The following is a 19,926-nucleotide window of genomic DNA, read 5'->3' as shown; positions in this document are numbered from 1 at the left end:
GCTTGGCGCTTATGTAAACAAAAACAAATTAACTTTCCAGCGCGCTCAATGCCCCCCCCCCTCGCGTAAATGCCAGGACACCCGTCGCTCATGATTGGAGCGCTCTCCAAGCATGAGCGCGCTCAGCGCCAGCGGGGACTCAGCCTAATGGTGGGAGAGTGGTCTTTAATAGGCTGGTCATTCACAGCTGCATAGCCAGAACTACCATTTAAAAGGTGGGATGGTCACAATGCTGGTAGCGCTCCTTTTGACACAAATATGTATGATGTGGTGGGTTTGGGTCCTGAGCTTATGGGAGATGTGTGTGTTTGTAAATTTCAATTGGTCATCAATGTGGAAGTTTGTGAGCCCCCCTCCTCCCTGGTTTAAAGCTCGTCCCCATCCCACTTTTTAAATGGCAGTTCTGGCTATATACCTGTGAATTAACCCTTTAGCAGCACAAGTGGCCAGCTAGTCATTGTCGATTTAGACTAGCTGGCCACTTGGGGTACCAAGGGGTTAATATATTCATATGTTCTGCCAAATGAATATTACACAGAGATACTGAACACCGCCAGGTCCCAAAATTTGTGTGCTCTCCAAATTAATATTATGTATTTTTATCACCAATTCTAGGTTAATTAGTCTTATCTTGCTAATGTATATATGTATATAGTTGTCGAGATTGGAGTAGACGATAAAAATTGGTGATATTTTTCAGTTTAGTGAATAGTGTGTAAATAAGTTATTTGGCATTAATTGCTCATTTGCATGCATTGCGTTAAAAATATCGCCAACCTATCCCAGCAGCAAAAAGCTAGTTATTACTTACTGCCGGCGATATGAATTTAGCGAATTGGTTGATAAATCAATAATATTGGCATTAAACACTAATTGATATCAACAGTGTTTTCATTGATCGACCTTTAGCGAATCTAGAACAGTGTTTGACAAACAGTCTTATCACAAAAGAGATAAGGTAACAATCGTTAAAACCAATGGATTCAAAATAGTTATATATGTTTATAAAGTTGCCAGTAACCTACATCCAACTGGTTAAACATATTACTGCCATTAATTCACTTTGGTCGTATGTCGTACAGCTTTTTTAATAAGAAGCAGCTGCATTAAAAACATTTTAAGAAAACCATCCAATTTTAAAGGCGCAATTCATGCTATTTGTGTATTTTATTTGCCATAGGTTTCAAGCAGGGGGTTTCCGGAGCTGAACCCCATTCATTTCAGCTCTGGGGACCCCCTGCCTCCTCAGATACAGACCTCTAGAGGGGGTGCCGGTATCTCAGCAAATTTTAAAGCTCCTGCGTCACATGGGCCAACAGGAACTCGAACCTTATGACGTCACGGCTTCCTATTGGCCCAGAGATTCGAAAAGTGGCCACTGCGTGATCCCTACTAGCCCAACGGGGTGGCTACCGGCACCCCCTATGGAGGTAAGTATCTCCGGAAGCATGGGGGTCCCAAGAGCTGAAATTACAGCTCCAGAGACCCCCTGCTTCTAACCTATGTTAATTTTTGTTACAAAAAAAGCAGAAGTGGAATAGATGTATTCCTTTAAGGGTTCAAACTTAGAATTAGATTGGGGCAGAGAAAAAAAGGGTTGAGTGACCCTAAAGATGGACATGAGGTGACAGTATGGGTCACCTACCCGTGTCTTTTTTGCGTGAACTTTTTCATACTCACTCGTTTCTGACTAGGGATAGGATCAGCTCTCTCCCTTCCGCTGTTATCAACACCTCCACATGTGCTGGGTACTGAAAAAAAGAATAATGTGCTACATTAATCCCTAAAAAAAATAAATGTTTTTCATCTAGGAAATCCACACACCGTGGTTTTCTTTTCCAAATGTAATATTTTAAAAACAACTTTATTTCATATGGCTATTGTTTCCCCCCCCCCAAGTGGGACGCAAAGGGCCAGATCCATCAAGCTCTATTAACTCGGAGCTCATAACGTACTGTTATCAAAATCCAGAATGGCCGTTATGTTCCCTGAGTTTAACGGCCACCCACAAAGCTAAATATGTGCAAAGACAACGGCCATTAGTGATCTCGTTAGCATAGGCTTGACGCCATGTGAGGTTAGCGCTGCCTTGCGTTCGCTTCAAATAACATGGTGTTAACCCTGTCTTACCCGAAGGTGGCGTTACTTCCGTGCAGACACTCTAGAAGTGTTTAATTAAAGCAAAAAAACGAGAAGACGGGAGAGGAAAAGAACCCTGTAAATGACAATATTAATAGTTAAATCATACCCAGCTGTGGTCTTACACTTATCCGGACCCTATAAAAGTCCTATTTCAGGGTCTGGATCTGAGTAACGCCACCTTTAGCTCTGACCTAACTAATGTAGCATAACAATTTGGGGGGGGAACAAGCACTACATCTCTCCAATGCATAACAGATGAGAGATTCCACGCCTGGATAAATAAGTTTTTCAACAAGGTTTACTTTACATGCTCGAAAGGTCTGCTATCTATGGATACTTTGTGAGTGCGCATTTGTGGACATTATGAGCACTTTTTTCACTATATTTTGATACAGTTTTGCGCTATTTTATGTTTTTGTCTTGTTTTCGGTTTGCACTCCCCTTACATCCAAGATCACGTATTCCAGAACTTCAGAGGATGGTTCCTTTTTGGGTCTAGAGCTGCATGCGGGTTATATTTATTCTAATATATTGAACACTATGGGTATCATGCAGTAAGCAGCGAAAAAATGCATTAGCCAGTTTAGCAATTAGGCATGTTTTTGGCGCGTTAAACTGGCTGTATGCTGTAAGGGGCGAATCCCTGGCGAATGAATGCGCCACCACCATTTGATGAAATGGCGTGTAACCGGTGGTGAGACGGCTGCCTGGCAAAAACTGCCGAGAAGCCGTCCCCTGCCGAGTTGTGTTTGCAGCAGAGAGAGATCCGCTGCTCTCTCGGCGCAAACATCAGCACATTAAAAATTATTTTTTAAACCATTTTTATTCATAGTGTACATGTGCAGGGGGTCTCCGGAGCTGAACCGCATTGGTTTCAGGTCCGAGGACCCCCTGCTTCCCGAGATACAGGCCCCTTTATGAGGTGCAGGTATCCCTCTGCATTTAAAGGTCCCGATCACGTGACCGCGGAATGTAAACAAAGCAGAGGGATACCGGCACCCCCTAAAGGGGCCTGTATCTCGGGAAGCCGGGGTCCCCGGACCTAAAACCAAAGCGGTTCAGCTCCGGAGACCCTCTGCACATCTACACTATGACTAAAACACACATATCAATAAAGACTCGTTCCTTACCTTTGCGGGTATCTGCTATGGTAGCGAAGCAGCATGAATATTTATTTAATAATACTGTACAGTGAGCAGGGGGTCCCCCGAGCTGAACCGCATCACTTTGTGGACCAGGGACCCCTGCTTCCCAAGTTACAGGCATGTGTTATCGGATGGGCAGTGTCGCCGCCATGTTTATAGCGTCCCATACGCTACGTGCCCGCAATAAACATGGCGTCCACACTGTAACCGATGCCCCAAACCGGGGCCTGTAACTCGGGACGCAGGGGGTCTCTGAGCCACAAATCAATGCGGTTCAGCTCAGGGGGCCCCCTGCTCCCGCACAATATTATTAAAATACATTAATGCTGCTTCATTACCATAGCGGATAGCCGCTAAGGCAATGAAGGGGTTAACGCATAATAGCATGTTTATTGGGGACAAATGCCCCCAATAAACATAGCAGCAATACACAACATACAATACAGTAATGGGCAACATTACTATTATCCACAAATGGATAATAGTGCAGTTGTCCATTTAAAATACATACAGAACAATAAAGACATTAAATAAATATAGCACTCAGGGTAAGAAATGATAGTGTTGTTAAAGCTTGATTTACTGTATTGTAAATGATTTTGGCTATGCTGCTATGCATAGATGTGTGCTAAATGTATTTTATTATTAGAGAGATGTAATTTTTTGGCTTCTATGCTGTACTGTAGGTAATGGTGAGGCTTGCTTTAGTATATTGTAATTTTTGGTGTCCTTTTTTGTATGATGCTAACTTGTTCTCTGTAACGGTTGCTATAGTTAATTGTGTAATTGGTATGCATGGTATTTTAATTGTTTAGGGATGTAATTCATGTCTGTTAATTCATTGATGGTGACTTTATTGGATTACATAGTATACTTCTTGTGATGTAATGCTATTTTAGTTGGATTATTGTATTGTTAACATTGATTTGCAGCGTGTACATGTAGCTTACATTTTATGCTACATGTATACAATGTAAATGCAATGTTTTAAGTGGCATTTGAGGCTTTAGATTGAATAATTACATGAGATTTGTTTAGGAAATTGCTTTTTAATTCATTGAGGATGTTATGGATAAGTGATGTTGCCATTGCAGGATGGCTTCACCCCTTAATTACCTTTGAGGTTAGTATCCGATAAGGTGATTAAGGGGTACATTGATATGTGATTGTCATTGAAATGTATTGGCTATTTATTATTTTGGCAACGGACCGCAAGGATGATGCTGGCGACGGGGCCTTCTTATTGATGAGGTTAGTCCAATTTTATTTATTTTACTACGGTATTTAATGTGTTTAATAATGGCCAAATAATGTATTATCCCTATGTGGATAATAGTTATTTGGCACATTATTGTACTGTATGTGCTGGGGGGAGGGGGTATTGGCCCCAATGGTATGTGGTAGGACTCCCTTGTGGGTAGTGGGTGAGGGTGGTTAGGCCTCATGGGGTGGGGGGGGTAGTGAGGGAGGGTATGTGGGTGATGGTGGGTTAACCCCTTAATGACTGTAGCGGTTCATAACCGCTATGGTGATTAAGGGGTTAGGGGACATTACATTGGATGTTTTTATTCTTGTGTCTGTTTTGCAGAAGCGGATGGGGCAGGATGAACATGAGGATGGCCTTCATCGTGGCAGCTGGACATGGGTGAGTGCTATATGTATTTAATGTCTTTATTGTTCTGTATGTATTTTAAATGGACACATGCACTATTATCCATTTGTAGATAATAGTCATTGTGTCCCTTACTATATTGTATGTTAGGGGGGTATAGGCATTGTTGGGGTCATATATATATATATATATATATATATATATATATTTATTTAGTTAGTGTGGGGCTGTTGTGTGGTTTTTTTTTTTATTGTTGGTAGCGGGGGTGGGTGAAGGGGGTATTAGCCCCAACTGTGGTTTGTTTAGGGCTTGCGGGTGGGTAGCGGGAGGCCTTAACCCCTTCATGAAGGGGTTAAGTGCACCTGCAACCCCCCCGCAAGCCCTAAACAAACAACAAGGGCCAAATACCCCCTTCACCCACCCCCGCTATCCACAATAAACCTGGCACGGCTCTTTAACCCCTTCATTACCTTAGTTAAGGTAATGAAGTCGGCTTTAAATGCATTTTTCCTGCCTCGGATGCATGCCGGGGGGGGGGGGCGGTGCTGGTATTAATGGTGTCAGCTCCGGAGACCACCGGCATCAATCCCAGCCAGGAAAAAGGCCAGAAATTTTTCTAAGTGCCGATCCGCCACTCATCCGCTGCCTCTCAGCAGCAACTTGCCATCTTTTTCTTGCGTGGCTGATTCACCAGCAAAACACCATTCTAGAGTGGCGAATAGCTCCGCTTAGCTACTCGCCTCTACTAGAATACAGCGTGGTGGAAAATGTTTCATTTTTAGGCGGAAAGTGTCTTCTCGCCTCGCCACCAGCGTAAAAAAAAAAACCGCCAGCCAAACTTTTTTTGAATCTCACCACTTTCTCGCCCCTTACTGAATACGGATAGGCTTTTTTGGCGGGAAAGTGGCGAGAAGTGCCTTTCCGCCGCTTACTGCATGATGCCCTATGTCACTTATCTAAGTTGCACATAAGCTATATCACGTATATATACACAGATTTATTTCACTTTATGGTTCACGACTAACTAACGTAACGTTAAATCCCTGCAGTAACTATAATTAGGGCGGCCATATTTCTCCCGGGACAAACCGGGATGTACGCCCATTCGCAGACAGGACGAGCTACTCGTGCATGCAGAGTCACGCAGGGGCCACTCGCTCATGCGCAGTCAGCGCGGGCCTTTCGTGTCTGTATGGCCGGCGATTACCAATCGCGCATGCGCACGCTGCAATTTAGAAACCAGGACATTTACTACAATTTCAGTCCACCGGGACAAACAACAAAATAACGGGACTGTCCCGGCTAAACCGAGACGTCTGGTCACCCTACATATAATAGAGCTCTGAGGATATGAGTTCTTAGAGGGGTCACCTCTTTAGCCTATGATTAGCAATAACGTCTGTTATAGCTTAACACTGTGTTATTAAGCTTTGAAGATACCCGTTACCACTTAACAATGTGTTAACTTAAGTTAGCACATGTGGGCCGTCCTTAGCACTTGCGGCACCCAAGGCGATGGAAGTAGTGGGGGTTCTTAATTGCTGACCCGGGCGATTCCTGGAAGAGCGGTTCTCCCCCTGCAGCATCGCGGTGGCACGTTGTCATGGCAACACGTCCCATTGTTATGTCAAATTACGTTGCGGCGTGATTTCACTTTGGGTCGCCATGACAACGAGATGCGGCAGGAGGAAGGACGCTCCCGGAAAAGGTTAGACCCCCCCCCCCCTCTCACCACACACTCTCTTACCTTGGGGTGAGAAGCGGTCCTGCACCTGTCCAGGGACTCTCCACCTCCCTCCTCTGGTAATGTGGAATTTGGATCCAGCGCTGACAGGAGGGAGCGTGGGGCCCCGAAGGTGCGATGCCCAAGGCACCCACCTTGCTCGCGCTAAGACCGGCCCTGTGGTAAGTCAATAACAGTGTCCTGTGGATCTGGGCCAAAGTGCTTCACAATGACAATATAGCATGTAGTGTACAGCACATAGAATTTTACAGGCACAGTCGCTGACCCAGTGAGCTTAGAACCTATGTTTGTGTGCCTGAACTACGGAAGAAGAAGGTGAGATGTACAAGGAGCTGACACTGGGACTTGAGCCAGGCTCCCCCTGCTTCACAGTCAGTAACATTGTACTCAAAGTCCGTCCCTTTACTCACTGAGCCACTGCTTCAGGAACACTCCTTACAAGATCTTAGGCCTTGTCCAGGGTGATGCTGAGCGGGCGCGAGCGCCCGAGCTGGCTGCGATGAAACACATTGCTGCAAAGTGTGTGGCCAGCGTGAGCGAGCGCCTGCGCATGCGCGGTGCTTAGCTGTTTGCAGAGGCAAGCAAATTTGAATTTGCCGCACGCTGGCGCGTCACATGAGCGGTTCACCCAATAAGGGCGAACCAGCTCCATGACGTCATGGCTGCCCCCCCGACACGCCTCCCCACGCACGTACCTAGCTGTCCACAAATCTCCTGGCCATGCACAGCGCGTGACGTCACCGTGCACGAGCGCCAGCGCGCTCGCTCCCTGCCTGGCCGAAGCCTTACAATGAGTGTGGCAGAGCAATGCTTTGCAGGCCCATTTGGTAGCAAAAGGGTTCAATAATAGAAAGCAAAAGCATAGTCTCCTATAAGAGAAAATGAAAGACATTTCATTCATGTTCGGAAAAATAAAAATATTAAAAGAATACGAGCAGATATTTCTAGCCAGCTGCCGTGTAAAATAGTAACGGAAGGTTGTCTGCAGACAGCATTATATGGCAACAAGCAAATAATGCGCCATTACACCCCCCATTACCATAAATGTGTCTGCTAACATTAGGGGTGAAACACAGAGCACCAGAGGTTACACACTCACAGTAGGAAAGAGAAGACAGAACTGCAAACCGACCACGGACTGTCCCTTTCCCTTGCACAGGAAGACTTCAGCATTATTCATCTAGATGGGGCTGAAATCTTCACGGGCAGAGGGAAAATGGCGTCACAATTTATTGTATAGGAGCCAGTGACAGAAACAGTTACACAATGATTGCCATCCATTTGCATTAACAGTTTGTTTGCCGGAAAGCTGGCGGAACAGGAATGCCACCTGTCTTCCGGCACTCAACCACGTGATCGCTACCCACACCCCCCAGGATACTTGCGTTTGGATCGCAATCGTCCTCAAGAAAACAAAGGTTCCTAATAAGACGTACATCCTTAGGGTGTCGGGCCTTAGGACATGCGGGGTTCATCTTGGGGCACTTAAAGGGTAAAAGAAGGGCGCAATACATATTTTTCCAACACTTTAATCAAATCAGGCAAGATGAAGGCAAAATTGTCACCCTGCCACTGTTTAAAATACCAACATCCGACAGTTCCACTTTTTATACTGGGACGGTTGTACTGATAATGCATTTGAATAAGAGACTTGTGAAATAATGAAGGACCGTGTACAACCTTTGTGGTTATCTATCAAAGTCCCCCGGCTGCTAAACTAGGAAAAGCTAGACCACAAATAACTGCATCGTTTGTGACAACTATGAAATCAATCATCTCTTTTGTTGGTCTATCTACCACTTTCAATAAACCTTTGCTCCTCCGGGACCAATTCGGCTACAAAACTCTACACCAAGAGGTGAGAGATTTATAAACCTGAAGTGACTGAGATTTGTTATGTTAACCCCTTCAGTGTCCTATAAACGTATAGTGTACATATATCCAATATATTCCAGCCTTCTAGTCATCAACAACCTAATCATCTAATATCAAAAAGGATGATGACAAATCCCACTGACATTGCAAACACATTCAATGAGCACATTGTAGGTCGTGCTACTTCCCTAATATCAAAGCACAACCCGAACTACAATCATGAAGCTCATCCTGTGAGTTCCCCTATAGTCACCCTTCCAACAGTGCTTACAATTTATAATTTGTCTCAGTATCTGAAGAGGAGATTACACAAGCGCTCTTAAAATGCATGCTTTCTAATGCAAGAAGTCTGACAGATAAAATGGGGTAGCTTGAATTAATAGCTACAAGGGGCCATGGCATATCATATGCATTACTGAAACATGGTGGGATGAAACTCATGGATCCAGGGGGAGGGAAGGGAGCAGGATTGTCAGGAACACCCAGAAAGAAACATATAAATACAGATCATGGTGTGGTATGAAAATACATATGAGTCAGAAATCCGGAAATGCTTGGCTCTTATGAATAACCTACTTACAAGATGTAAGATTTAAACCAGCGTTTGTATAGGTAAAGATGAATATACTGGCTCTTCTATTTGGGATCGCAGACTGCAGCAGACTGGTAGTTTAAATGGTATGCCTGCTGGGACCTTCACTTTCACAGTACAGCAATCGCATTCATTCAGAGAAGAGAGGAAAACATAGGGTTTCACCAGGTAACACCAATTTTATCGTAGTAGCATAAAACATATGTACTCACAATATATAATGTGAACACAGTCACATAAAGGTATCTTTTAGGGCAGCGGCGGCTTGGCAGATGGGAAAAACGAAAAGGTCCTCCACTCCACTCAGACTTCCCTCCGCGAGGGTGCCCCCTCGTCCGGTGCCGATGGATGGCGTCTGTCGTCACTTCCTGGCCTGGTGGTGACGACTTCCGGTACGGGCGGGAAGATCGGAGGGTTGGAGGGCTCGCCTACGGCAGCTACGGTTAGGCGAGCCCTCCAACCCTCCGATCTTCCCGCCCGTACCGGAAGTCGTCACCACCAGGCCAGGAAGTGACGACAGACGCCATCCATCGGCACCGGACGAGGGGGCACCCTCGCGGAGGGAAGTCTGAGTGGAGTGGAGGACCTTTTCGTTTTTCCCATCTGCCAAGCCGCCGCTGCCCTAAAAGATACCTTTATGTGACTGTGTTCACATTATATATTGTGAGTACATATGTTTTATGCTACTACGATAAAATTGGTGTTACCTGGTGAAACCCTATGTTTTCCTCTCTTCTCTGAATGAATGCGATTGCTGTACTGTGAAAGTGAAGGTCCCAGCAGGCATACCATTTAAACTACCAGTCTGCTGCAGTCTGCGATCCCAAATAGAAGAGCCAGTATATTCATCTTTACCTATACAAACGCTGGTTTAAATCTTACATCTTGTAAGTAGGTTATTCATAAGAGCCAAGCATTTCCGGATTTCTGACTCATATGTATTTTCATACCACACCATGATCTGTATTTATATGTTTCTTTCTGGGTGTTCCTGACAATCCTGCTCCCTTCCCTCCCCCTGGATCCATACGTTTTGTGAGGGAATCAGTGTATATTCCCTGGAAGGTTGAGAGTTTTTTCAGTTTCACCACTTATATTTATAATTTTTTTAGACCACCTGCACTGTGTTAAAGCGCCACTCTAAATCACTGGGTTTCGGGATGAAACTCATGACTGGGCAGTTAATTTAGAGGGTTGTTCCCTTTTTCAGAAGGATCGAGCAAACAGAAGAGGCGGTGGAGTATGTTTATATGTTAAACCGGATCTAAAACCTATTATAAGTAGGGTTACCAGATGGCTTCTCCAAAAATACTGGGCCCAATGGTGAAAGGTGTGATGTGCTCAAGACACACACATACACACACACACACACACACACATGAGACACAGTTGTTGGAGACACACACACTTGAGACACAACACACGCTCAAGACACACACATCTCTCTGCACCATGATGTTTTCTCCTCTCATTGCCCCTCCACCAGGCTCCTGACACCTGCACCTGATTGGCTGTATTACCCAGCAGTAGCAAATTAGGATGGAGGAAGCTACCCAGCCCTCTAGCAGCAGCCCTACTCTCTCCTTGCACAGGGAAATCCCATGCCCCCCTAAGCCAGCCAGGTCACTATGTCCAGAGAGGTAATACCGGGCACATACACGTCCAGGATTACCTCAAATTTTTTACTGGACAGTGGGCCTCATGCAGAGAGCATAGAATTTTAAAATTGGCGAATTTCATAAAAAGTAGCTTTTTTGGAGAGTTTTATTCTCCATATGCAGAAAAGTGCGAATTCTGCTATGTTTAACATGGATGCGTGTGGCGAGTTTAAATTGGCGAGATGCGCGCTTCAGAAACGTGTAAAAACAAATTCGCGCCTTTTTTTTCCCCTTTACTATAGGCGGCGAGCGCCATCTTGCCATCTTTTCCTGGCGCGGCAAAAATGCGAGAATCGCGCCATTTTTTGGCGCGAACAGCCGCTACATGCCGTTCGCACCTCTCTGCATTCGGAGAGTTTTAAAAATGGCGAGATGGAGGTTCTCGCCAGCCGCGAGGCGAGTTTTAGACATAGAAAAAAAAATTGGCGCGTTTTTCGTAACTCGCCATTTTCTGCCGTTTTCTGCGCGAAATTGAACAAAAAATGGCGAGTTTTGAAATAACGATGCTCTCTGCATGAGGCCCAGTGTCTAAATACAGGACAGTCTGGTTTAATACTGGACACCTGGCAACCCTAATTTATAAGGGAATATGTTGATAAAGGGAATGATGAAAATATAGAGACCTTGTGAATAGAAATTAGCAGTGGAGGTAAAAGTACAAAGAAAATGTTTGTAGGTATAAACCACCACATATCTGTGAGATTGAAGAAGCCAAAAAGTTTTGCAAATGGAGAAGGCATCTAAACAAGGTCATGTTTGCATAATGGGTGATTTTAATTATCCAGACATAGACTGGGGCAATTAGATTCGCATTACAATGAAAGGAAATAGATTTTTGGGGGGTGCTAAAAGACAATTATATGACCCAAATTATTGAGTAACCATCCAGGAGAGGGAAAATACTTGATTTGGTAATATCAAACAATGTAGAAGTAATAACATATATTCAAGTCCGAGAACATTTGGCAAACAGACATGGTCTCATTTGAAATAAATGATCAAAAAATATATTATATGGATTCAACAAAGACTTTACATTTTAGAAAGGCAGATTTTAATAAACTGAGGAATAATGTACAAGGAATAAATTGTGATGATGTTGTTGCAGGGAAAAATGTGGACGATAAATGGGCAGTCTTTAAAACATTGTTAGAAAAGCACAGTTATCAGCGTATACCCTTGGGTAATAAATATAAAAGAAACAAGTCTAAATCAATGTAGCTAAATAAACAGGTAGGGGAGAAAATGATAAGGAAGAGGCAGGTGTTTAGATTCTTAAAGTCAAAAGGGACGGAGGCATCATATCAGAATTATAAGGAACGTAACAAAAGTTGCAAAGGGGCAAAGAAATTAGCAAAAATGTAAAATGAAAAGAGGATTGCAACAGAAAGTTGCGTACCTTAATAACAAAAAGAAAAGGAGATTTCACCAGTAACAAAGGAAAGGGTTCTTTACAGTAAGGGCAGTTAAATGTGGAATTCATTACCCATGGAGACTGGGATGGCAGATACAATAGATATCTTCAAAAAAAGGTTGGACGTCTTTTTAGAAAGGAAAGGTATATAGGGATATACCAAATAAGTAAACATGGGAAGGATGTTGATCCAGGGAGAATTCTGATTACCAATTATTGGAGTCAGGTAGGAATTTATTTTCCCTTTATGAGATATCATTGGATGATATTTCACAGGGGTTTTTTGTTTGCCTTCCTCTGGATCAATACACTGTAAATACAAATCTAGGACAAAGTATCTGTCTAAATTTAGCATAGGTTGAACTTGATGGACATATGTCTTATTTCAACCTCATCTACTATGCAACTATGTAACCTACCAGAGACTCTCAAAACCGCCTACAGTCTGTTCTTTGAAGACTTCAGCTGTCTCACATTTTAATCTTGTCTGTAACTGTTACATACGTCCATAACATATACTGTATTGTCTTTAACTGTTCCCGAGAAATGTCTTTAAATATAATGTATAACCTCTGTTCATTTAATGTAACCATGTATTGTCATCATAATACACCAGGACATACTTAAAAATGTATTATTTCCTGGTAAAACATTTTTTTATATAAATAAATATGCCATACGCTGTAAGTTATGGGTTTTTTCTCCACAGAAGTGCAAACCGCAAACTAAATAGAATGGTTCTGGGGGTGGGGGAGACTCTCCCCTTCTGTTTGTAGCGGCGGAAGCAGGAAGCAATTGCGTGATCACTAGTACCAGCAAAGACCCTCTGGCAATTGTATGTACGTATGTATATCTTTAATTATTTATACAGCGCCCACGGCTGTACTTAGCGCTTTACAAAATAGACAATACAATATAGGGAATTATAATACAATAAGTGCAGCAAACAAAATGAGACAATAGGATAGGAAATCCCTGCCCCGGAGAGCTTACAATCTAAGTGGTATGATGGGAGAGTTACAGAGACAGCAGGTGAGGGAATAAGTGCAGTAGATGGCAGTGCTTGGTCACAATGGTTGGTAGCAGCGGCGGTTGGTGGGCAATTAGAGGCTTTATATCTAGGGTCTGATGACAACCTGGGGGGCAGAGTATTTAAGAGAGTGAATGAGGGTATGAGGCAGATTAAGTGATGAAGGGATGGGGTATGTGCAACTATTAATACAATTATGGTAATGGATTTAATTTCAACCCGAAGCCTATTATATGACCCCATTTCCAAAATATCCTTAGGGCCGTTCTATACTGTGTGCGGCCGTGCGCGCGTGCGTGCCTGTGCGAACGTACGTGCACGTGCCGCATGCTTTTCGTGTGTATAGAGTCTCAGTGCTGCTGGGTGCGACAGGTACTGTGTGTGTGTGTGTATGTATGTGTATAATTGTGTGTGTGTGTGTGTGTGAGTATATGTGTGTTTATAGATTGTGTGAGTGAAATAATGGCTTAAATAAGATTTTTTCAAGAAAAAATGTTGAATAAATAAAAAAAAATGTATTTGTGCACTCATTGACACACACACATATCCACACACACACAAACACACACATATCCATACACACACGCACACACACACACACACACACACACACACACACACACACACACACACACACTCACACACACACACACACACACACACACACACTCACACACACACACACACACACACACACACACACACACACACACACACACACACACACACACACACACACACACACACACACATACATTTCATCGGCGGTAGTGGCGCAAAATCTTTATTTTCCGGTCTTCCCCGCTGTCTGTCGGCTCCACGCTCCCTGCCGTGCGCGCGCGCGGCCCTTGTATAGAAGGGCTGACTAACCTCAGCCATCTATAACTGCCGCGCGCGCACGGCGTAGCAAGCACCCGGCACTATAGAACCAGCCTTATATACTGTACTCTTTTTTGAAAGAATTTGTAAATTCGCAAATATTTTGATGGAACTTTCCGGGATGAAACTTTTTTTTGTCAACATTTTCAAAAAAAATTCTGAATTTTTCCAATATTTGCACTTTTTCATTTAAAAATAAAATAAAAAATATATATATATATAGGGAAAAAAAAAAAAACAACATTACCAGCGGTTTGTTTTGAACTCCAGCAATTTTGCTAACATTCAAAAACATGAAAAATTTACGTTTATGAGGCAAATTTAGCCAAAAAATGCATCCAACTCTAGCGACAGTGCCCAGAAGTGTCAGCACACAGAAGTGAGTGAGAGTGTACAGAAGTGACAGCGCATAGAAGTGAGTGACAGTGCCCAGAAGTGTCAGCACACAGAAGTGAGTGAGAGTGTACAGAAGTGACAGCGCATAGAAGTGAGTGACAGTGCCTAGAAGTGACAGCGTGTAGAAGTGAGTGACAGTGCCCAGACGTGACAGCGCCTAGAAGTGAGTGACAGTGCCCAGAAGTGACAGCGCATAGAAGTGAGTGATAGTGCCCAGAAGTGAGAGCACACAGAAGTGAGTGCGAGTGTACAGAAGTGACAGCGCATAGAAGTGAGTGACAGTGCCCAGAAGTGACAGCGTATAGAAGTGAGTGACAGTGCCCAGAAGTGACAGCGCATAGAAGTGAGTGACAGTGCCCAGAAGTGACAGCGCATAGAAGTGAGTGATAGTGCCCAGAAGTGAGAGCACACAGAAGTGAGTGCGAGTGTACAGAAGTGAGAGCGCACAGAAGCGAGTGACAGTGCCCAGAAGTGAGAGCGCACAGAATTGAGTGTACAGAAGTGAGAGCGCACAGAAGGGAGTGACAGTGCCCTGAAGTGAAAGTGCACAGAAGTGAGTGTGAGTGTACAGAAGTGAGAGCACACAGAAGTGAGTGAGAGTGAACAGAAGTGAGAGTGCACAGAAGTGGGTGAGTGCCCAGTACAGAGAGCGCACATAAGTGAGTGAGAGTGCCCAGTACTGAGCGCACAGATGTGAGTGACAGTACCCTGAAGTGAAAGCGAACAGAAGTGAGTGAGAGTGTACAGAAGTGAAAGCGCACAGAAGTGAGTGAGAGTCTACCGAAGTGAGAGCGCACAGAAGTGAGTGTGTACAGAAGTGAGAGTGTACAGAAGTGAGTGAGAGTGTACAGAAGGGACAGCACACAGAAGTGAGTGAGAGTGCCCAGTAGTGAGAGTGCACAGAAGTGAGTGCAAGTGTACAGAATTGAGAGCACACAGAAGTGAGTGAGAGTGTACAGATGTGAGTGAGAGTGTACAGAAGTGAGAGCGCACAGAAGTGAATGAGAGTGTTCAGAAGTGATTGAGAGCGCACAGAAGTGAGTGAGAGTGTACAGAAGTGAGTGAAAGTGTACAGAAGTGAGTGAGAGTGTACAGAAGTGAGGGAGAGTGTACAGAAGTGAGTTAAAGTGTACAGAAGTGAGAGCGCACAGAAGTGAGTGAGAGTGTACAGAAGTGAGTGAGATTGTACAGAAGTGAGAGCGCACAGAAGTGAGTGAGAGTGTACAGAAGTAAGCGCGCACAGATATGTATGCACACAATTTCCAATGTCACTTACCTTCTTGTGTGGTTCAGTCCCTGCAGTGCGAGGCTCCAGCCATTGAGGTGTTATCATTTCTGACTGTGACCAAAGCTCCTTAATATGACTGGAGTGAATATCTCCCCCTAATAAGCATAGAGTGCATGAGTGAACATCCTCCAGAAGGCTGAAGGCAGCCCAAAGAACGCTATGTACAGATCAATGTCTTTCTGTGCTATTGAGTTGTCTTTTTTTTTTTTTACCCATTTACAAATGATCACAGATGCAAAGTACAGTGACACGGTGGCTGAAATGTGATAGTACTAATATATATCAACCTTTCAAGGTATCTATCTATCTATACAGTACATTGACACATACATTAATGCATTGAGACATACAGCAGTATATTTAGAACTATCACTTTATATATTCCTGCATAGGAATGCGTGGTATATACAAACCCATAATACCAGCTGTATTTAGAAACTCACAATACCTCTACTTTTGTGTTTACAGAATTACAGTTTAATAGAAAAAAAAAGGATTAATTCTAACACGGCTCTCCCTCCTTTCCTGCTTTCAGAGCACAAATAGTGTATAAACATTTTACCAGTTTAATCTAAAAAGCTTTGCAATCCATTACAGTATCAGTGTTTTTTATTTCAAATAGTTTTATTCGTTTTCCGCATAGTATAAATCACAGACATTGGAGCTGCAGCAATACTACTGAGCGATCACTCTTATACATTGAGTAAGAATAATATCAAAGGAATACTATAGAATAATCATACAAACACTCTTAGTTATGTGCTTATATTCTTGTTATGCTTCACTTGCAGATGATTAGACATTAAATTCACTTCAATACGGCTATTGTTGGAGGCTCAGTTCTAACAGGATAATTTATATACTATATTGCGGGGTAATAAGTACAAAGTAGAAGAACACAGAGAGAAAGAGGAAAGAGGACAACCAAGAAGGACGTTTTTTTTTAAGGTCTCACTGACCCCTATTCAATTTGCTGTGCAGCTGTCTCCCAGTGCTGGAGAAGGATTCAGCTCCATTGAAATAAGTGGTATGCAAATCTTCTCCAGCACAGGAAAGCAGCTTCACAGCGTATTGAATAAGGGCATTTGACTATGGCAGTGACCCCAGAGACATGGATGAATGTGTAGTGCTGAAGATCTGACAGTTTTGTGGGGTCCTGCTGGGATCAGGAGAATGTCTGGTGATGGGAGAGGATCTACAGTATGAATTCACTTTCTGACAAGTCAGAATCCAATCTGTGCCAAAGCTTCCCACACACATTATTAGAATCTATTAATTCTCTCTTGCTATGCTATATATATATGTATATCTCTGACTACCCAAACATACTAAACATTACTCGAGAGGACATGCACTGCACTATGTAGTGTTCTGTATATACATTTTATATATATATATACTTACAGATCTCTCTCTCTCTCTCTCTCTCTCTCTCTCTCTCTCTCGCTCTCTCTCTCTCTCTCTCGCTCTCTCTCGCTCTCTCTCGCTCTCTCTCGCTCTCTCTATTTGTGTCCATATGGACTGCTATATCTATATATTTATTTGCAGAAGTAAACACTACATTTCCTTGGTGCTACAGTATTACATTCTATAGTGCTGGGCAAAATGTAGTATATGCAATGTATATTTTTACATATGTTATAGCATTAAGGAAAGCTATAAACAGAAAGATATTCAGACCTCACCGACTTCCATATATTCTGTATTCCCCCAAATCGTGTATACAGTATATACTCTATCTATCTATCTATCTATCTATCTATCTATCTATCTATCTATCTATCTATCTATCTATCTATCTATCTATCTATCAAAACATATACTCAGAACTAATACTTAAGAGAGAGAGAGAGAGAGAGAAGTTAAACATCTCTATATAGCTCTATATGTAGCCCAGTTATACATCTCTATATGTAGCCCATTTATACATCTCTATATATCTCTATATGTAGCCCACGCAGTTACTTACCACTCCCTGTGGATCCCGCAGGTGTCATTACCACCAGGCACACCCAGATCCACACCGGGGTCCCCCCGAGTCCCGCAGCCCCTTCCCCTACCGCTTCCATCCGCGGGACACCCCTCTCCGACCCCCGGGTCTCCCCGCTCCCTACCCCGGCTCTGACCCTCCTGCACATGCAGCCTGCCTCCTCCTCTCATGGGCAGACCATGGTCCCCGCCCGGAGCCGCCCTGCACACCCAGCCGCTGGGGCTCCCTCACCCGCACAGCCCTGCATGAAACCTCCCACCAGTGAAACAGGAGCAGCTGCTCCCAGCCAGCACTAGCACTAATGCAATATCTCATTTACTGTGTGCCAATCAATACTGACAGTGGTCCTAATGTGATGGGGCTGTAGAATGCTGAGCACCCTATATCATCAATATAGGGGGTTTAAGTAGGAAGGAGAAACGTGGGTAAAAGTGGTGGGGCCAAATATGCACAATCTGTAGGAAAGAAAAATAAATCACGTTGAAATCATAAGGATGTTTTTACTTGACACATCTGGATTAAGAACTGATGCTTATATTTGAATATAGTTAATTCATGTATAACATATGATGCAATATGTCATTTCTTAGTGATGTTGTTTTGAAGTATGCTTAATACTGTCAAATGGTGGTGTTCCAAATACTGTTAAATATATGTCATTCAATGTTGTAATATGTGATATTTCAAGGATATTGTTCTTGACCTGTCTTTGTTTTTATTTGTAATATTATCCATCAGCCACTCTGCTCCCACTCTAGAACACCGGTGCGCAAACTGGGGGTGGTGCTCCCCATGGGGGGGGCGCGTGACTTTTTTTGGGGGGGGGGGTGCGGCTCACTTACCTGGCTTCCGTGTCCACTCGTCTCCATGACAACGCGGCGTCAAACAACGTCGCGGGGGCCATGTGGCGTGACATCACATGACCCCGCGGCGTCATTTGACACCCGTTGCCATGGAGACGCAGCGTCAAATGACGCTGTGGGTCATGTGACGTTACGTCGCATGACCCAGAGACGCCATTTGAAGCCGCAGGGGGGGAGAGGGGCTCGACAGAGGGGGAGTGCAGGCCGGGGGGGGCGTAGCGTAGGAAGTTTGTGCACCCCTGCGCTAGAACAATCTGCCTTGTACAGATAAAGAGGCCCTCTCTTTGGAAATCTATAAAAACATGCTCAAGACCTACCTGTTTACGCAGGCATTTAATTAATGAACTACAACCTGTCCGGCATAATAGCTACAGTACCATCCCACCCTGTATTGTATCTTTCCTTGTGTTTGGTCTTGTTAATAACCTTAAATGTTTTCTTCTTTTCCCGTTTTTGTAACTGTAAATTGCTTTGGGTCCCATTGGGAGAAAAGAGCTATATAAATAAAGTTATTATTATTATGAATGGATTTGTCTTTAGAGTGATGTCCCTTATTTCTGACACGTTTGCTACAATAATTTAGTGTGATCGGCATCACTACTTTCAGTGTATGCATGGAGCGTACGCCAAGGGTGACGTCATTATATGCTAATTTTGAGGCCGAACTTTAAGATGCCCGTAATTTATGTTTACATTTCGGGTCAGGACCCTAGTTTTGAAATAGTAATGGGTTTAAAAGGGACATCACATCATTTCATATTGACACCTGACAAAGGGAGGGGTGGTCCCCTGAAAACGTTGTGTTCACTATGTTTCCAACTTCTTGGTGAAGTTTTATATTATAGATATTATAGATATGTGATTTGGAAGAAATCCATAAGTAATGTGTGTTCTTGCTGCATTTTCTCTATCGCAGGGTTTTTCAACTGAGGTTCCTAGTAACCCTTGGGTTCCCCAGGCATCCCTAAAGGGTTCCGTGCTATTTTCAGGTCATTTGAGAATTTTACCAAATACAGAAGAATGTATAATGTATCTGATCTCAGACGCGCTATTAGAGAGGGTTGGGGTTCCTTACAATGCATCTGATCTCAGACGCACTATTAGAGAGGGTTGGGTTTCCTTACAATGCATCTGATCCCAGATGCGCTATTAGAGAGGGTTGGGGTTCCTTACAATTCATCATGTATGAAGGCAAAGGTGTGACAAAAAAAACAGTACATTATTTATGTATGAGAGAACAACCTCTTGAAATCAACAAGATTTTTTTCTCTAAAGTAATTGCTTTGCCCCAAAACTGC

The 19,926-nt window shown here is 43.5% G+C and overlaps 1 protein-coding gene across 3 annotated transcripts in view; it reads right to left on the bottom strand.

Annotated features, from left to right (window-relative positions):
• ADAM19 (ADAM metallopeptidase domain 19) overlaps positions 1 to 17,824 on the bottom strand; it is a 58,327-nt gene extending 40,503 nt beyond the window's left edge. For 2 of the 3 annotated variants that reach the window (XM_075602198.1, XM_075602199.1), the window contains exons 1-3: positions 17,745 to 17,824; positions 15,764 to 15,870; positions 1,681 to 1,751 (exon numbers count right to left, since the gene is read on the bottom strand). In XM_075602198.1, the coding sequence (XP_075458313.1) occupies positions 1,681 to 1,751; positions 15,764 to 15,870; positions 17,745 to 17,772 (206 nt within the window). In that variant the 5' untranslated portion in view covers positions 17,773 to 17,824. Of the gene's footprint in view, positions 1 to 1,680; positions 1,752 to 15,763; positions 15,871 to 17,744 lie in introns of those variants that run through there. The other variant, XM_075602200.1, reaches the window with a different exon arrangement.
• Between the last annotated feature and the right edge of the window lie 2,102 nt (positions 17,825 to 19,926).

This window comes from Ascaphus truei, chromosome 5 (assembly GCF_040206685.1).
Source record: "Ascaphus truei isolate aAscTru1 chromosome 5, aAscTru1.hap1, whole genome shotgun sequence".
In the NCBI taxonomy this organism is placed as follows: domain Eukaryota; kingdom Metazoa; phylum Chordata; class Amphibia; order Anura; family Ascaphidae; genus Ascaphus; species Ascaphus truei.
Note: the sequence above shows the minus strand (reverse complement) of the source record. Positions and strands in the feature narration are given on the sequence as shown.